The sequence below is a fragment of the Artemia sp. Qi Xiang Cuo genome, chromosome 17 (genome assembly GCF_049724085.1).
Source record: "Artemia sp. Qi Xiang Cuo chromosome 17, ASM4972408v1, whole genome shotgun sequence".
NCBI lineage: Eukaryota > Metazoa > Arthropoda > Branchiopoda > Anostraca > Artemiidae > Artemia > Artemia sp. Qi Xiang Cuo.
The window spans coordinates 31,044,558-31,059,289 of record NC_142810.1 but is presented as its reverse complement, the minus strand read 5'-3'; the positions used below and the strand labels follow the sequence as shown (position 1 = coordinate 31,059,289).

The following is a 14,732-nucleotide window of genomic DNA, read 5'->3' as shown; positions in this document are numbered from 1 at the left end:
TTGAAAATCAAGAAAAGTAGCAGCTCTTACAGCATTCTGCCTAAACGGCATTTATTTCTTTTTTCTTTTCCAGAGTTTTAATAGTATACTTTAAAACTCTGAGCTTTAAATAATTTTAATAGCTAATTTTAAAGATAATTAATTGGTTAAAAACCTTTTTTAACTAAAATAAATAATTTATAAAATAAAAGTAATTTTTCCACTAAAAACTGCATTTTTGATGTCTTTTTATACTGCAGTCTTTTCAAAGATATTTGATTTTTGAAGCAATCATACCGTTCATCGTAAAGTTATGTTAAACTTTATATTCCATAGATAGCTTGGAGCGCGAACATCGTTGAGTGTTGTTAAATGGCTCATTTTAAAGGTAATTAATTGAGTTAAAAACCTTTGGTAACTAACATAAATAATTTTTAAAATATAATTAATTTTCCACTAAAACCTGTATTTTTAATGTCTTTTTATACTGCAGTCTTTTCAATGATATTTGGTTTTTGTAGCAATCGAACAGTTCATGGTAAAGTTATATTAAAACTTTATATTCCATAAATAGCTTGACACTGGAAAATCATGGAGAGTTGTTCAATGGCTCATTTTAAAGGAAATTAATGTGGTTAAAAACCTTTTTTAATTATTTATACAAAGGATCCATATCATAATTAGGGATTGTGTAAGTTTTATCAGCATCATGGCTGTAGAGATTACATTAAAGCACAAACTATAGTCAATAATGACTGAAATTTTTAAATAGATTTTTTTTTTCCGGTTTGCAGCAGTTGTTAGAAACCTAGTAACTTATATTAAAAGACGATCATTAGGAGAACAAACCATTGCATGCATTGCACTTAGTTAGCTACCTGATTAGTAAAGACGGTGGGAGCAGTGATTCGGGTAGCAGCGGTAGCTAGCAACCTAGTAAGCGAAGATCAGGTCCAATGTTAAGAAATACAAAAACCCATACTTCCTAAAAAAAAAGAGTCAGATCAAAACAAAAAGTACACCATTAGGACCACTTTTTCCAAAACACCTATATATGAAACTTTCTGTTCCCTGGCTTGAACTGCAAGAGAAATATTTTGGCTTGAAAATGGAGAAAAGTGACAGCTACTACAGCATTCTGCCTAAACAGCATCTTTTTTCCCAGAACAGATAGTTTGGAACTGGAAAATCGTAGAGAGTTGTTCAATGGCTCATTTTAAAGGAAATTAATGGGGTGAAAAACTTTTTGTATTTAAATCAAATTATGTACAAAACAGAATAAATTTTTCCACTAAAAACTACATTTTTGATGTCTTTTTATACTGCAGTTTTTTCAAAGATATTTGATTTTTGAAGCAATCAAACAGTTCGTGGTAAAATTATATTAAAACTGAATATTCCAAAAAAAATGTAGATCCGTAAATTCTAGCTTGGCACTGGAACACCATAGAGAGGTGTTCAATGGCTCATTTTAAGGGAAATTATTGGGGTTAAAAACCTTTTGTATTTTTTATTAAGGAACAAATTGTAGCCCACAGTAACTGAAGCAATAAAAGGAATAATTATATAGATAATTATTTTAATTTTTACATTAAATGATTATCTTTGGAATAGCAAACCATTGTATATATTGTACTAGTTAGCTACTTGATTGTGTGAAGTTCGCCTCTTACTATTTCAAACAAGAAAACGCCGTATGCGTTTTCCCGTTTGTTATTATATAGCATTGAACAAACCCCAGTTGCAACTGACGTCATCATAAATCTGGGTTGCAGCAGTAGCTAGCAGCCTAGTAAGAGACGATCACGCCCCATAGAAAAAACTAATTTAAGCCATAACCCCTGAAAAATATTCAGATCAACCGTCCCTTGGCTTGAATAACAAGGAAAATATATTGGCTTGAAAATCAAGAAAATTTACTTTAACCACAATATTCTCCACATACGGCTTCTTTTTTCTTTGCTTTTTTTTCTCCTCACCCAATTGGGCACTGGAAAATCATAGGGAGCCTTATAATGGCTCGTTTAAAATGAAAATGCTATATCTAGTTCCTTTTGTAATTATTGATAAAATATTATTTTTAATAGAATCAATTTAACCAAAAAACTGCATGTTCATGCACAAGCTTGATGAATGAATTTATAATTGTTTATAGGTTATAACAATATATGACGTAATAAATGTCTAATAATAAATTTCTAATATTTATACAGGTTTATAACTCGACAAGATAATACAGTAAGAGATCGAACTCGAACGCATAGTAATGGAATCATGGATACTGCTGTAGCTGCAACCTATTAAATTATAATATACAATCCTGTTTGCAGCGGTAGCTAGCAGCCTAGTAAGAGAGAATCACGTCCAATGTTAAGAAATATAATAACCCATAACCCCTAAAAATAGAGTAAAAAGACAAAAAGATCAAAACAAAGGTACACCATTAGAGCCTCCGTGTCCGAAACTCCTGTTCCTTGGATTGAACTGAAAAGAAACTTTCTGTCCCTTGGATTGAACTGAAAAGATACCAAGGAATTAATTTTTGACGTAACAAGTGAATGGAATGCTTATACACTGTTTATCTTTCGACAAGAAGTTTTTATTTTATTTTTTTTTCTCAGTTCAGGATCACTAGCTATTATGTAAACTGCAAAAATATTTATTATATCCGAGCAATAATTTGAATTTTTTATTTAAAACTAGAAAAATACCTTAAAATTAAAAAAATATTTTTATTTTTTGTTTGGTACCATTATAAAAATCATGTAATACAGTTCTGTAAAATTTAGTAATTTTTGGAACGTTTTAACAAAAATCAGATTTGTCAACTGAAAATAGAATAATTCCTGAAAATCTTAAATAAAATAATTTCATTTGACTGCAAACTGCAAAAATCTTTCTGATTTCTGAGCATTAATCTTAATTTAATAATTAATTCTAGAAAAATTCCGTTCAATTTTTAAATTAGTTTTGTTTTCGGTTAGGTTTTTGGTACTTGGTACATTATAAAGTTAAGCCACTTCAGGTATATCTTGAACTTAACGCTATAGCATGAGGTCGGTGTGTGCTCAATTCGTTATTTTCTCCTTTGTCTTGTTTTCATTGGCTCATGGGTATGGTAAAGACGAGTCTGTAAGGCTTTCTGATATTGAAGTTTTGACTCTTCATAAATACCGTATGACGACCGGTCGTCGATCAAACCCAGTTCCACAACTGAGCTGTATTGGAGGAACGGCTGCCAAAGCTTTCAAACCTGATGTTGTACAGTGCAAAAATGTTGGAACTGATGGCATTGACATTCAGTGGAAGTGTAAAGCAGATATGTCTTTGGATTATCGTTTTGGACAAATGGATGTAGTTTGTGAAGGTTATAGATACCCAGAAGATCCATATGTTCTCAAAGGCTCTTGCGGTTTGGAATATACTCTGGACTACACTGAGTCAGGCTTAAGAAACAAAGTCAAATCTCACAAGAAACCTTTGTATGTTTGGAGGGATAACTACTTTAACCAACAGGACAAGGGCAAAAGCAGAGGATTAAAATTTGCTGATTTACTACTGTTTGCTGCTGTTGGGTTGATTTTTTATGGACTATATAGAACATGCTTAAGACCTAGGATAGATCAGCGAACTGATACCAGTTCCACCAATGATGACTACCCGGGATATCCTGGATCTCGCAGTGGTTTTGGCCAATTCTTTGGAGGCCAGCCATCTACTCCACCTCCTTCTGGTTTTCAAAGTACTTACACTCAAGGCGAACCGAGCTGTGGAGCCCAAGCAAGACCTTCAGGACCTGGATTTTGGAGTGGTGCTGCGACTGGGGGTCTCCTCGGATACATGTTTGGATCCAGAACTGGTGATACAGGATTTCCATCGACTTACCCAAGAACAACTAATCGAATTTACGCATCTCCTCATCCTTGGAGAGTTTCTTCTTCAACAACCTACTCTTCTGGTGCTACTACTTCTCAAACTAGGGCAGCTACAGGCTATGCAGGCACAAGAAGGAGGTAGATGGTGGATCAGTTTTGTTTTATAACTATGTGAAGATTTTAGATATATTGCTACCGTATAAAAGGATTATTTATTTGCTTTATCCGGGTTGCAGCGGTAGCTAGAAACCTATCAAGAGACGATACGTCCAATGTTAAGAAATATAAAAACCCATAACTCCTAAAAAAAAGTCAGATCAAAACAAAAAGTAAACTTAGAACCGCCCTGTATAGGAAACTTTCTGTCATTTGGCCTGAACAACAAGAGAAATATATTGGCTTGAAAATCAAAGAAAGTGACAGCTACTACAGCATTCTTCCTAAACGGCATCTTTTTTCTTTCTTCTTTCTCTTCCACAGATAGCTTGGCACTGGAACATCGTAGACAGCTGTTCAATGGCTCATTTGAAAGAAAATATCTAAATCTAGTGCCATTTGTACTTAATTTAGAAAAAAATCTAATCAATTTTTTACAAAAAACTTAATTTCTTATATACAATATTGATGAATGAAGTCATAGTTGTTGGATGTAGTTAGTACATAAAGGCTCGATCATCGAATAAAGCTGAAACTGAGTAAAGGACAATTATGCCTCCATATATTCAAAGTGATATATTTCCCTTTACATCTCTAAACTGTTCCACAGTTGCCGGTCCATACCTTGGAAGCCGTTCATTGAATATGCAACATTTCTTTTCGATTTTACTATGAAGTTTTGCGAAAGCATTTTTAGCCGAATTTTCAACAAAATCCAGTCTTTCAGAGAAAATTTTTATCTGTAATTTTGATTTTACAATAAAGGACGAACTGTAGCCCATAGTAACTGAAGTTTAAAAATAAATTTAATTTTAGTTTTCAGTTTAGAATAACTAAGGATATTATGTAAATTGCCAAAATATTTCTGTTGTCATAGCTATAATATTTTTTTAAATTCAAGCATAAAAAACCCCTGAAAATTAATAAATGAATTTTAGTTTTGTTTTATAATTAAATACAAACGCTAGCTCATAGTAACTAAAATATTAATTAATAGTATTAGACTAAGCTTTAGTGGCAGTATCACTCTAAAAAGAGGGTACCACATTATCAAACCGACTTTGCCTTTAAGATTGAAGCCATTTGTTGAATAAAGAAACTTGTACTCTTGAAAATTAACATCGTATTGCATCTTTCTTGGAATATCCTTTTGATTGAATGCAATTATTTAACAATTCTTAAAAATAAATTTATATGACGCTATCGCAAATTAATTGTCTAATTTGAAAGATTAAGAGAAACAAGATGTAGAATGACGTCATGAAAAACGAGTCTATTCTGGCTGCAAATCAGGCGCATTTAATGACAAAAAACCAACAAAGAGAAAAATCTCAGTGAAAAAAACAACAACAAAACGAGACTGCGGCTAGCGGAGAAAAAAAGAGACAAAAAATGTAAAACAACGTGGATATACCGTCTGTATCCAAACAAGTTGTCTTCAGGACGAAAAAAACACAAGAGGAGCAAGATAAAAAAAAAACAAGCTAAAACTAAAAAAAAAACAAACAATAAAACCACCACAAAAAAATGTACAATTTGCGCAAACTAATCCACGTAGGGAAAAAAGCTATTATAGAATTAATTCTATGAGATCACCACAGTAACTGAGGAAAATAAAATGCAAATTACTTTAATTATTCTGTTGCGAAATAATCCTTTTATTGGCTGTAATATGTTCTGCTAGGGCTGAAACAAAACTTTCCGGAGGCTTGCTTAAGTGTAGGGTTTCTTCTATTGAATTTCGATGTTCAATAAATCTTTCAACAAATTGTTGGTGAGTCTTACCAATATAGAACTTCCCACAAGAACAAGGAATTTTACACACTCCACCTACTAAATTTCCCCGGCTTAAATCCTTACCAGAACTAAAGAAACTACCCATTGGCCTCAAAGATTGAAAACATGTATTAGTGTTAAATTTCTGCAAAATCCGTAAAAGTTTCTCACCCAAACCAAATACATATGGCAATGAAATGAAACTTTGTCATAAATTTAAATCTGAAGACTGAGAAACCCCAAAAACCCTACTATAGTGTTTAACACATCTATTTTCAATTATTTTGTCAATGAACTTAAGGGGGTAATTGTTACAAAACAAAATATCCCTTAAGCATAAAAATTCCGAATCCAGAAATTCCTGGGAAAAAATTGTTCCCTGGGTGAAATTACAACCCCCCGTTTCACGGACATTGGGTGGCAAGAATGAAAATCCAAATATCCTTCATTGTGCGTAGGTTTTCTATAAATCAATAAAAGCAAATGGAGATCCCTTTTAATTAATAAAATTTCCAGAAAAGGTAATTATTATTTTCCTCAAACTCAACTCACTTAATACTGTTATCAAAACTATCTAAATCCTTACAAAATAGGTCTAAGGAGTCCAATCCGTTTCCAAACGCAAACCATATCATCCATGAGCCTACCCCAGAAACAAGAGGAGATTCTAAAACTGTGCACAGAAGAGGTTTCAATAGAACCTATGAAAAGATTTGCCAATAAAAGAAAGAGAGAAGCCCCCATAAGTAACCCAGAAATTTGTCTATAAAACTCCCCTCTAAAACCAAAATAAAAAGAACATTCATTTACTAGGATAGTTAGTTTCATAATGACTTCAATATCCAAACTGTCTAAAGTTACATGTTGTATTAAACCAAAGTGTTTTTCTAATTTAGTTTTTAAAATGTCCTCACACCTTTTTAAATCAAAATTTGAACACATTGAAACAACATCTAAACTACAAAGAATCGAACTTTCCTCCACTGTGAAATTTCTCAATTTATTAGTAAGATCAGTCGAATATTTTAAATATGATCTTTGTGTTCCCAAAAGTGGACACAATGCTACTGACAACCATTTTCCTAATCTCGAAACACTTGATGGACAAGTTGACACAATGGGGTGGAGGGGGGCTCCAGTCTTATGAATCTTAGGTAGACAATAGGCCGAATAACCCCTAGGATAATATTTGTTATAAAACTGTGGGGTAATGTGAAAGTTGTTTGTCAATGACTCCAATTCCTTTCTTGTCGATTTTAGATATTTATCTGTAGGATCAAAATCAAGTTTTTGTATGTAATAGTGTCAGAAATATTAGTTTTCATTTGATTATTATAGTCGTCAGGGATCATAATTACAATCGTGTTTCCTTTATCGGCTCTGGTGACAGTAAGAAATTTATCTTTTTTCAAATCTGAAAATATTTTAATGTCATTTTTCTGTGAGATGTCCTTACCAATTATGCTCATATTAAATATGTTTAGTATTTTTACGATCTCGGCTCTAAGTTCTCGAGGAGTTTCAACTTTATCTATAAAAGCCATAATTCCTGAATGCATCTTTGAGATTAATTTTGAATAGGAGATTGATGTTGGAAAACAGAACTTAGAACGCTTCGACAAAACTGCCTTTATATTAAGAGGTTTAGAAGACAAATTCTTAATTGCTGGACCCAAACAAAAACGAGGATAAAAAAAAACATCTGAATCTTTGAACTTCTCAAACAAACGTTTATTAAACTTGTCATCCAGACGAACCTTAGACAAATGAAAATCACGGCGAAAAGAGCTAAATGCCATTTCCTTAATTCGCATAAAAATGTCAGATGGAAAGTTATTCCTTAAAAGGGTTTCAACAGAATTCAAGTCCTTAGACAGTTGAAAACGTCTTTTTTTTTGTTCAGAAACTACGTGCTTTAAAACCATTAGGCTTAATTTGTTTTTTAATTTTGATTGATTTTCAATTCCAAAGTGGGGAAATATTTTAAAAAATTTCGGAATCACTGATTCCTTTTTGCAATTTTTTAAGAAAGATTGTTGATTTAATAAATTTGTATGTTTTTTAACCAAAGACAAATAATAATCAAACAGTTCTTGGTAACGAACTGTAAGTAAGGAGCGACCCGGCTCAATGGTAACCGACACTCTAAAATACGGAATTTTGACACTAATAGATACATCAAAATAATCAGATTTTAATTCTGATTTCAAATATATAAGTTTCATCAAGTTTAATTTTAACTATCAAAAGTTACATGCCTGAGAAAATTTGGCTGAATTCGAAAAAAGGGTAAAGACCCCCTTAAAGTTATATAACCTTAATGAAAATCACACCATCATATTCAGCATATCAGAGAACCCTACTGTAGAGGTTACAAGCTCCTATCTACAAAAATGGGAAATTTTCCCTTTTTTGCCAGAAGAAAGATCACAAAGATCAATGTTAACATATAGCATTGGTCATTGGGAAGTATCCAGACGTTTTCAGGGGGGATTTTTTCTGGTGGGGGGGAGGGGTGGGTCGGGGTTTATATGGGAGGATCTTTCCATGAAGGAAGTTTTCATGGGGGAAGGGACATTGCTATGAAGGGGGCGCCGAATTTCCCAGCATTATTAAAGAAAAAGACCAGAAATTAAATAAAAAAAAAAGTTTTTCAACTGATCAACTGATTGTGATTAAGGGGTCATTTTTAAAGAATTGGAAAAAATTCAAATTTTAGCTTAAAGAGCAGGGTATTTACTAGGGGGCAAACCTCCTAATATACGTGTTAAAAATTTATGAATATAGAAGTTCGTTACGTAAGTTAATTCGTAAGTTACGTATATTTATTACTAATAAAAACGTTCGTAAATAAAATTAAACAAATTTCGAGAAAGCCATTTAACCAAATAAAAGTACAATTAATATGCAAATTTTGTTGTAATTATTCATGTACGGTGAGCCAAAATCAAAACCTGCATTAATTCAAAAACGTTCAAAAATTAAATAAAAAAACAAGTTTTTTTTTTAACTAAAAGTAAGGAACGACGTTAAAACTTAAAACGAACAGAAATTATTCCGTATATGAAGGGGGCTGACCCCTCCTCAACGCCTCGCTCTTTACGCTAAAGTTTGACTTTCTCACAACTCTATTTTTTTAAACAATAAAAAAACTTTAGCGTAAAGAGCGAGGTGTTGAGGAGGGGACAGCCCCCTTCATATACGGAATAATTTCTGTTCGTTTTAAGTTTTAAGGTCGTTCCTTACTTTCAGTTTAAAAAAAACTTGTTTTGTTTATTTAACATAAAATTTGTTTTTTTATATAACAAAAATACAACAAGAGGAAAAATCTCAGTGAAAAACACCCAACAAAACGACACTGCTGCCAGTTGAGAGAAAAGAAACTAAAATGTAAAACAACATGGATATTTTGCCTGTATCTAAACACGGTGTCTTCAGCAGGAAAAAAAACAAAAGAGGGAAAAGATAAAAGGGAAACAAGTTAAAAATAAAAAAAAACAATAAAACCACCACAAAAAAAAATTTACAATTGGCGCAAACTGATCCACGTAGGGAAAAGATTCTATTCTAGAGCTACTTCAGTGCAGGGTTGCAACCAGCTCAAAAATAAAATCCTGATTTTTTTTCTAAGAAAATCCCAGAAAATTCCAGAACACGGTTTTTAGACTATACAATATAGGGCTGCACAGTTATGCCGCAAAAATCAAAACGCGTAATTCGAGGTACGGTGAAACGTGGTTTCTAGTTGTAACTAACAGCTAATTGTCAATACGCCAAGTATTATTTCTGTGAAAACATTCTGGTGGATTAGTAGGATCTACGACAAATATTTAAGGCCAAAGTAATTCACCAAAGCTCCAATAAAACGTGTCGACGCATTCGTGTTTTATCGTTATTTGAATTTCCCACCCAAGAACTGACGTCACGCTTAACAGCCATATAACGCGTCCAGACTATCCAATTTGTATAAATGGGACGGAAATCTGGAAAAAGGAATAGTCATCCATACTAGGCATTTTTTTCAAAAACTTGGTGTTTTTTCAGAAGACATCTGTACAAATTTATTGGCGCTATCCTTACCAAATCAATTTTTCCGAGGCAAAACCTATAGAAAACAAATTTAGAGCCTCAGTTAGATAATTTACCTTTTTTCTATTCAAACCATCTTACAAAACGCTTTATTTATCACTTATCGTGTCTAATCGTCTCCTTCTTCGGGCATTTTTCCAAAAAAGCTGTCAACACTACCACTTCCTTCCCATTTTTCTATTTTCTGACCCTCTGTTTCTTTCTGCCCAGGAGACGTAAAAATGGGACGTGAGACCTGTTTATATTCCAAGATTTACGTCCTATTTTCCCAGAAAATGGATAGTCAGGCTAATATTCAATATGGCTTGGCAAGCAGTAAAAGTTTCCTTTTTATCACGTATTAGTAGAATGCTAATATTGAATTCTGGTACTTTATGTTCCTTGGCACCTTTCCAGGGCATGTACCTATGGATTTGCTTGCCTTTCCTTGGTACCTTTCCAAGCGAGCGGGGATTCCCCACTGGTTCATTTTTTTGGACAATTGCCTTAACTCGAGAGTAGTTTGATTAAGAATGTAACATGTCTAGAATTGATGCCAATATGCTATTGAATCATTTACCAAAAAAATAACTATTTACAAAAAAAAGGGTTTAGCATTTGCGAATCGAACTCTATGAACAATATTAATTAATGTTTGAATAATAGGAGCGTGAATGATTCTAATTAGTGATTGGATCGTATGAAGGTAGAGAAAAAAAAGGGGTAAGGAATTCGCAAATTGGACTATACAAACGATCTTATTTGAATAATAGGGGGAAAAACAGAGCTAGATAGTATTTGCGAATTGGATTGTATGAAGGTGGAGAAAAAAAAGATTAAACTTATTAGCAGTTAAGGTAACCCCGAAGGGCTTGTTAATTCATAACTTATTTATTATAAATTTGGAACAACATAAATCTATGAAAATGGTTTATGATGATAGAATGACATTGCGAGTTGACCTAGCTCTACCTCTCCGATGTGTTCTCTATAATACACAAGTGTTGTTTGAACAGTGTTGTCAGTTTAAAATAGAGTCTAACGTTATAGTATACTAAAAGTTGATACTAAGAGAGATGTAGATGGCAAGAAAAGAATTTTAATAATTAAATTAATAACAAACATTATAAATAATTGCAAATCAAGTAGTAAGGTGTTTGTGATTACTAACCATCAAGGATCATAAGCACCAACGACCCTAACCAGCAGAGACATCAACCCCCAAAGGTCCCCTATCCCCAAACTCGAAGGACGCCCCCCTCCCCTCCAACTTTTTGGCCCCCCCTCCCCATTTTTTTTTATTTTATTTTTTTAACATGATATATTTTTGTTCAACTTTTTTTTTACATGTCTTCGAATGAGACGAAACATACTTAAATTCAGTAGTGTTTTGTCACGGTTTACCTTGTCAAAGTTACATTCTCTTGGTTTTTCAAAGTTCATTTTGAATTTCTTTCATTGAAATGCAAGAGTTGGAATATTTCAGTAGTGTTTTGTTGTGCTTTTCTTTGTCACAGTTACATTCTCTTGATTTTCAACGTTCATTTCGGATTTCTTTGGTTGAAATGCAAAAGTTGGAATATTTCAGTAGTGTTTTGTCGTGGTTTACCTTGTCACAGTTACATTCTCTTGATTTTTCAAAGTTCATTTTGGATTTTTATATTCTCTTGATTTTACATCAACCCCCCAAAGGTCCCCTATCCCCAAACTTGAAGGGCGCCCCCCACCCCTCCAACTTTTTGGCCCCCCCTCCCCATTTTGTTTTGATTTTATTTTTTTAACATGATATATTTTTGTTCAACTTTTTTTTTACATGTCTTTGAATGAGACGAAACATACTTAAATTCAGTAGTGTTTTGTCGTGGTTTACCTTGTCACAGTTACATTCTCTTGATTTTTCAAAGTTCATTTTGGATTTCTTTCATTGAAAAGCAAGAGTTAGAATATTTCAGTAGTGTTTTGTTGTGTTTTTCCTTGTCACAGTTACATTCTCTTGATTTTTCAAAGTTCATTTTGAATTTCTTTCATTGAAATGCAAGAGTTGGAATATTTCAGTAGTGTTTTGTTGTGATTTACCTAGTGTCTGTATTTCTCTAATTATGTGTCTGATCCTTCCTGTTTGTGTGTGTAGATGAGTGCTGTCAAGTTAAAGTATATGTCTTTTTTATTTTGAATGTCTAAATTTTCTTTCTTGAGTAATTCGTGCGTCCGATTCTATCTTAAGTTTGGCTGGGGTAAATTTTGTAAGGTTCAAATAGTTTTGTGTGTTTGTTGGAATGTCTAAAATGTCTGTCTTTCTCTGTTTGTGTGTCTGATTCTATTTGTTTGCATGTCTGGGTTGGCGTTTGCAAGTCCAAGTATTTGTCTTTGTTTGTTTGAATGTCTAAATTGTCTGTATTTCTCTGTTTGTGTGTCTGATTCTATTTGTTTGCATGTCTGGGTTGGTGTTTGCAAGTCCAAGAATTTGTCTTTGTTAGTTTGAATGTCTAAAGTATCTGTATTTCACTGTTTGCGTGTCTGATTCTATTTGTTTGCATGTTTGGGTTGGTGTTTGCAAGACCAAGAATTTGTCTTTGTTGGTTTGAATGTCTAAAGTGTCTTTCATTCTGTGTTTATGAGTCTGATTCTATTTGTTTGCATGTCTGGGCTGGTGTTTGCAAGTCCAAGAATTAGTCTTTGTTGGTTTGAGTGTCTAAAGTGTCTGTCTTTCTCTGTTTATGTGTCTGATTCTTTTTGTAGGTATGTCAGGGTTGGTGTTTGCCAGTCCAAGTATGTGTCTTTGTTGGTATGAATTTATAAATAGTCTTTCTATGTGTTTAGTTCGGATTCTATTTTTTTGAATGTATGGGTAGGTGTTTGCAAGTCCAAGAATTTGTCATTGTTGGTTTGAATGTCTAAAGTGTCTGTCTTTCTCTGTTTCTGTGTCTGATTCTATTTGTTTGCATGTCTGGGTTGGTGTTTGCAACTCCAAGTATCTGTCTTTGTTGGTTTGAATGTCAAAGTGTCTCTCTTTTTCTGTTTGTGTGTCTGATTCTATTTGTTTGCATGTCTGGGTTGGTGTTTGCAAGTCCAAGAATTTTTCTTTGTTGGTTTGAATGTCTAAAGTGTCTGTCTTTCTCCGTTTATGTGGCTGATTCTATTTGTTTACATGTCTAGGTTGGTGTTTGCAAGTCCTAGTATTTGTCTTTGTTTGGTTTGAATGTTTAAAGTGTCTGTCTTTCTCTGTTTGAGTGTCTGATTTTATTTTTTCGCATGTCTGGGTTAATGTTTGCAAGTCCGAGAATTTGTCTTTGTTGGTTTCAATGTCTAAAGTGTCTGTCTTTCTCTGTTTGTGTTTGATTCTACTTGTTTGCATGTCTGGGTCGGTGTTTGCAAGTCCAAGTATTTGTCTATGTTGGTTTGAATATCTAAACTGTCTGTCTTTCTCTGTTTGTGTGTCTAATTCTATTTGTTTGCATGTCTGGGTTGGTGTTTGCAAGTCCGAAAATTTGTCTTTGTTGGTTTGAATGTCTAAAGTGTCTGTCTTTCTTGTTTGTGTGTCTGATTCTATTTGTTTGCATGTCTGGGTTGGTGTTTGCATGTTCAAGTATTTGTCTTTGTTGGTTTGAATGTCTAAAGTATCTGTCTTTCTCAGTGTGTGTGTCTGATTCTATTTGTTTGCATGTTTGGGTTGGTGTTTGCAAGTCCAAGAATTTGTCTTTGTTGATTTTAATGTCTAAAGTGTGTGTGTCTTTCTCTGTTTGTGTGTCTGATTCTATTTGTTTGCATGTCTGGGTTGGTGTTTGCAAGTCAAAGAATTTGTCTTTTTTAGTTTGAATGTCTAAAGTGTCTTTCTTTCTCTGTTTGTGTGTCTGATTCTATTTGTAAGCATGTCTGGATTTGTGTTTGCGTGTCCAAGTATTTGTCTTTGTTGGTATGAATGTCTAATGTATCTGTCTTTCTCTGTTTGTGTGTCTGATTCTATTTGTTTGCATGTCTGGGTTGGTGTTTGCAAGTCCAAGAATTTGTCTTTGTTCGTTTGAATGTCTAAAATGTCTGTCTTTCTCTGTTTATGTGCCTGATTCTATTTGTTTGCATGTCTGGGTTGGTTCACTTAGCGTGGTGAGCCACGCTAAGTGAATCTAAATGAACCTAACGTGAATACAGTTACTTGAAAAAAAGGCTGGTATTGCAAACAAAGGCAAATACTTGGACATGCAAACACCAATTCAGACATGCATACAAATAGAACCAGACACACAAACAGAGAAAGACAGACACTTTAAAAATTCAAACCAACAAAGACAAGTTCTTGGACTTGCAAAAACCAACCCAGACACGCAAACAAATAGAATCAGGCAAACAAGCAGAGAAAGACAGACACTTTAGTCATTCGAACCAACAAAGACAAATACTTGGACTTACAAACACCAACCCAGACATGCAAACAAATAGAGTCAGACATGTAAACAGAGAAAGACAGACACTTTAGACATTCAAACAAACATAGACAAATACTTGGACTTGCAAACACCAACCCAGACACGTAAACCAATAGAATCAGCCACATAAACGGAGAAAGACAGACACATTAGACATTCAAACCAAGAAAAACAAATACTTGGACATGCAAACACCAACCCAGACACGAAAACCAATAGAATCAGCCACATAAACGGAGAAAGAAAGACACATTAGACATTCAAACCAAGGAAGACAAATACTTGGACTTGCAAACACCAACCCAGACATGAAAACAAATAGAATCAGACATGTAAACAGAGAAAGACAGACACTTTAGACATTCAAACAAACAAAGACAAATTTTTTGGACTTGCAAACATCAACCCAGACATGCAAACAAGTAGAATCAGACACATAAAACAGAGAAAGACAAAC

The 14,732-nt window shown here is 33.6% G+C and overlaps 1 protein-coding gene across 1 annotated transcript; it reads left to right on the top strand.

Annotated features, from left to right (window-relative positions):
* The first annotated feature begins 3,030 nt into the window (after positions 1-3,030).
* Positions 3,031-3,996, top strand: LOC148942101 (store-operated calcium entry-associated regulatory factor-like). The gene has a single exon (XM_089103479.1). The coding sequence runs from the start codon at positions 3,031-3,033 to the stop codon at positions 3,994-3,996; it is 966 nt and encodes a 321-aa protein (XP_088959605.1).
* The last annotated feature ends 10,736 nt before the right edge of the window (positions 3,997-14,732 follow it).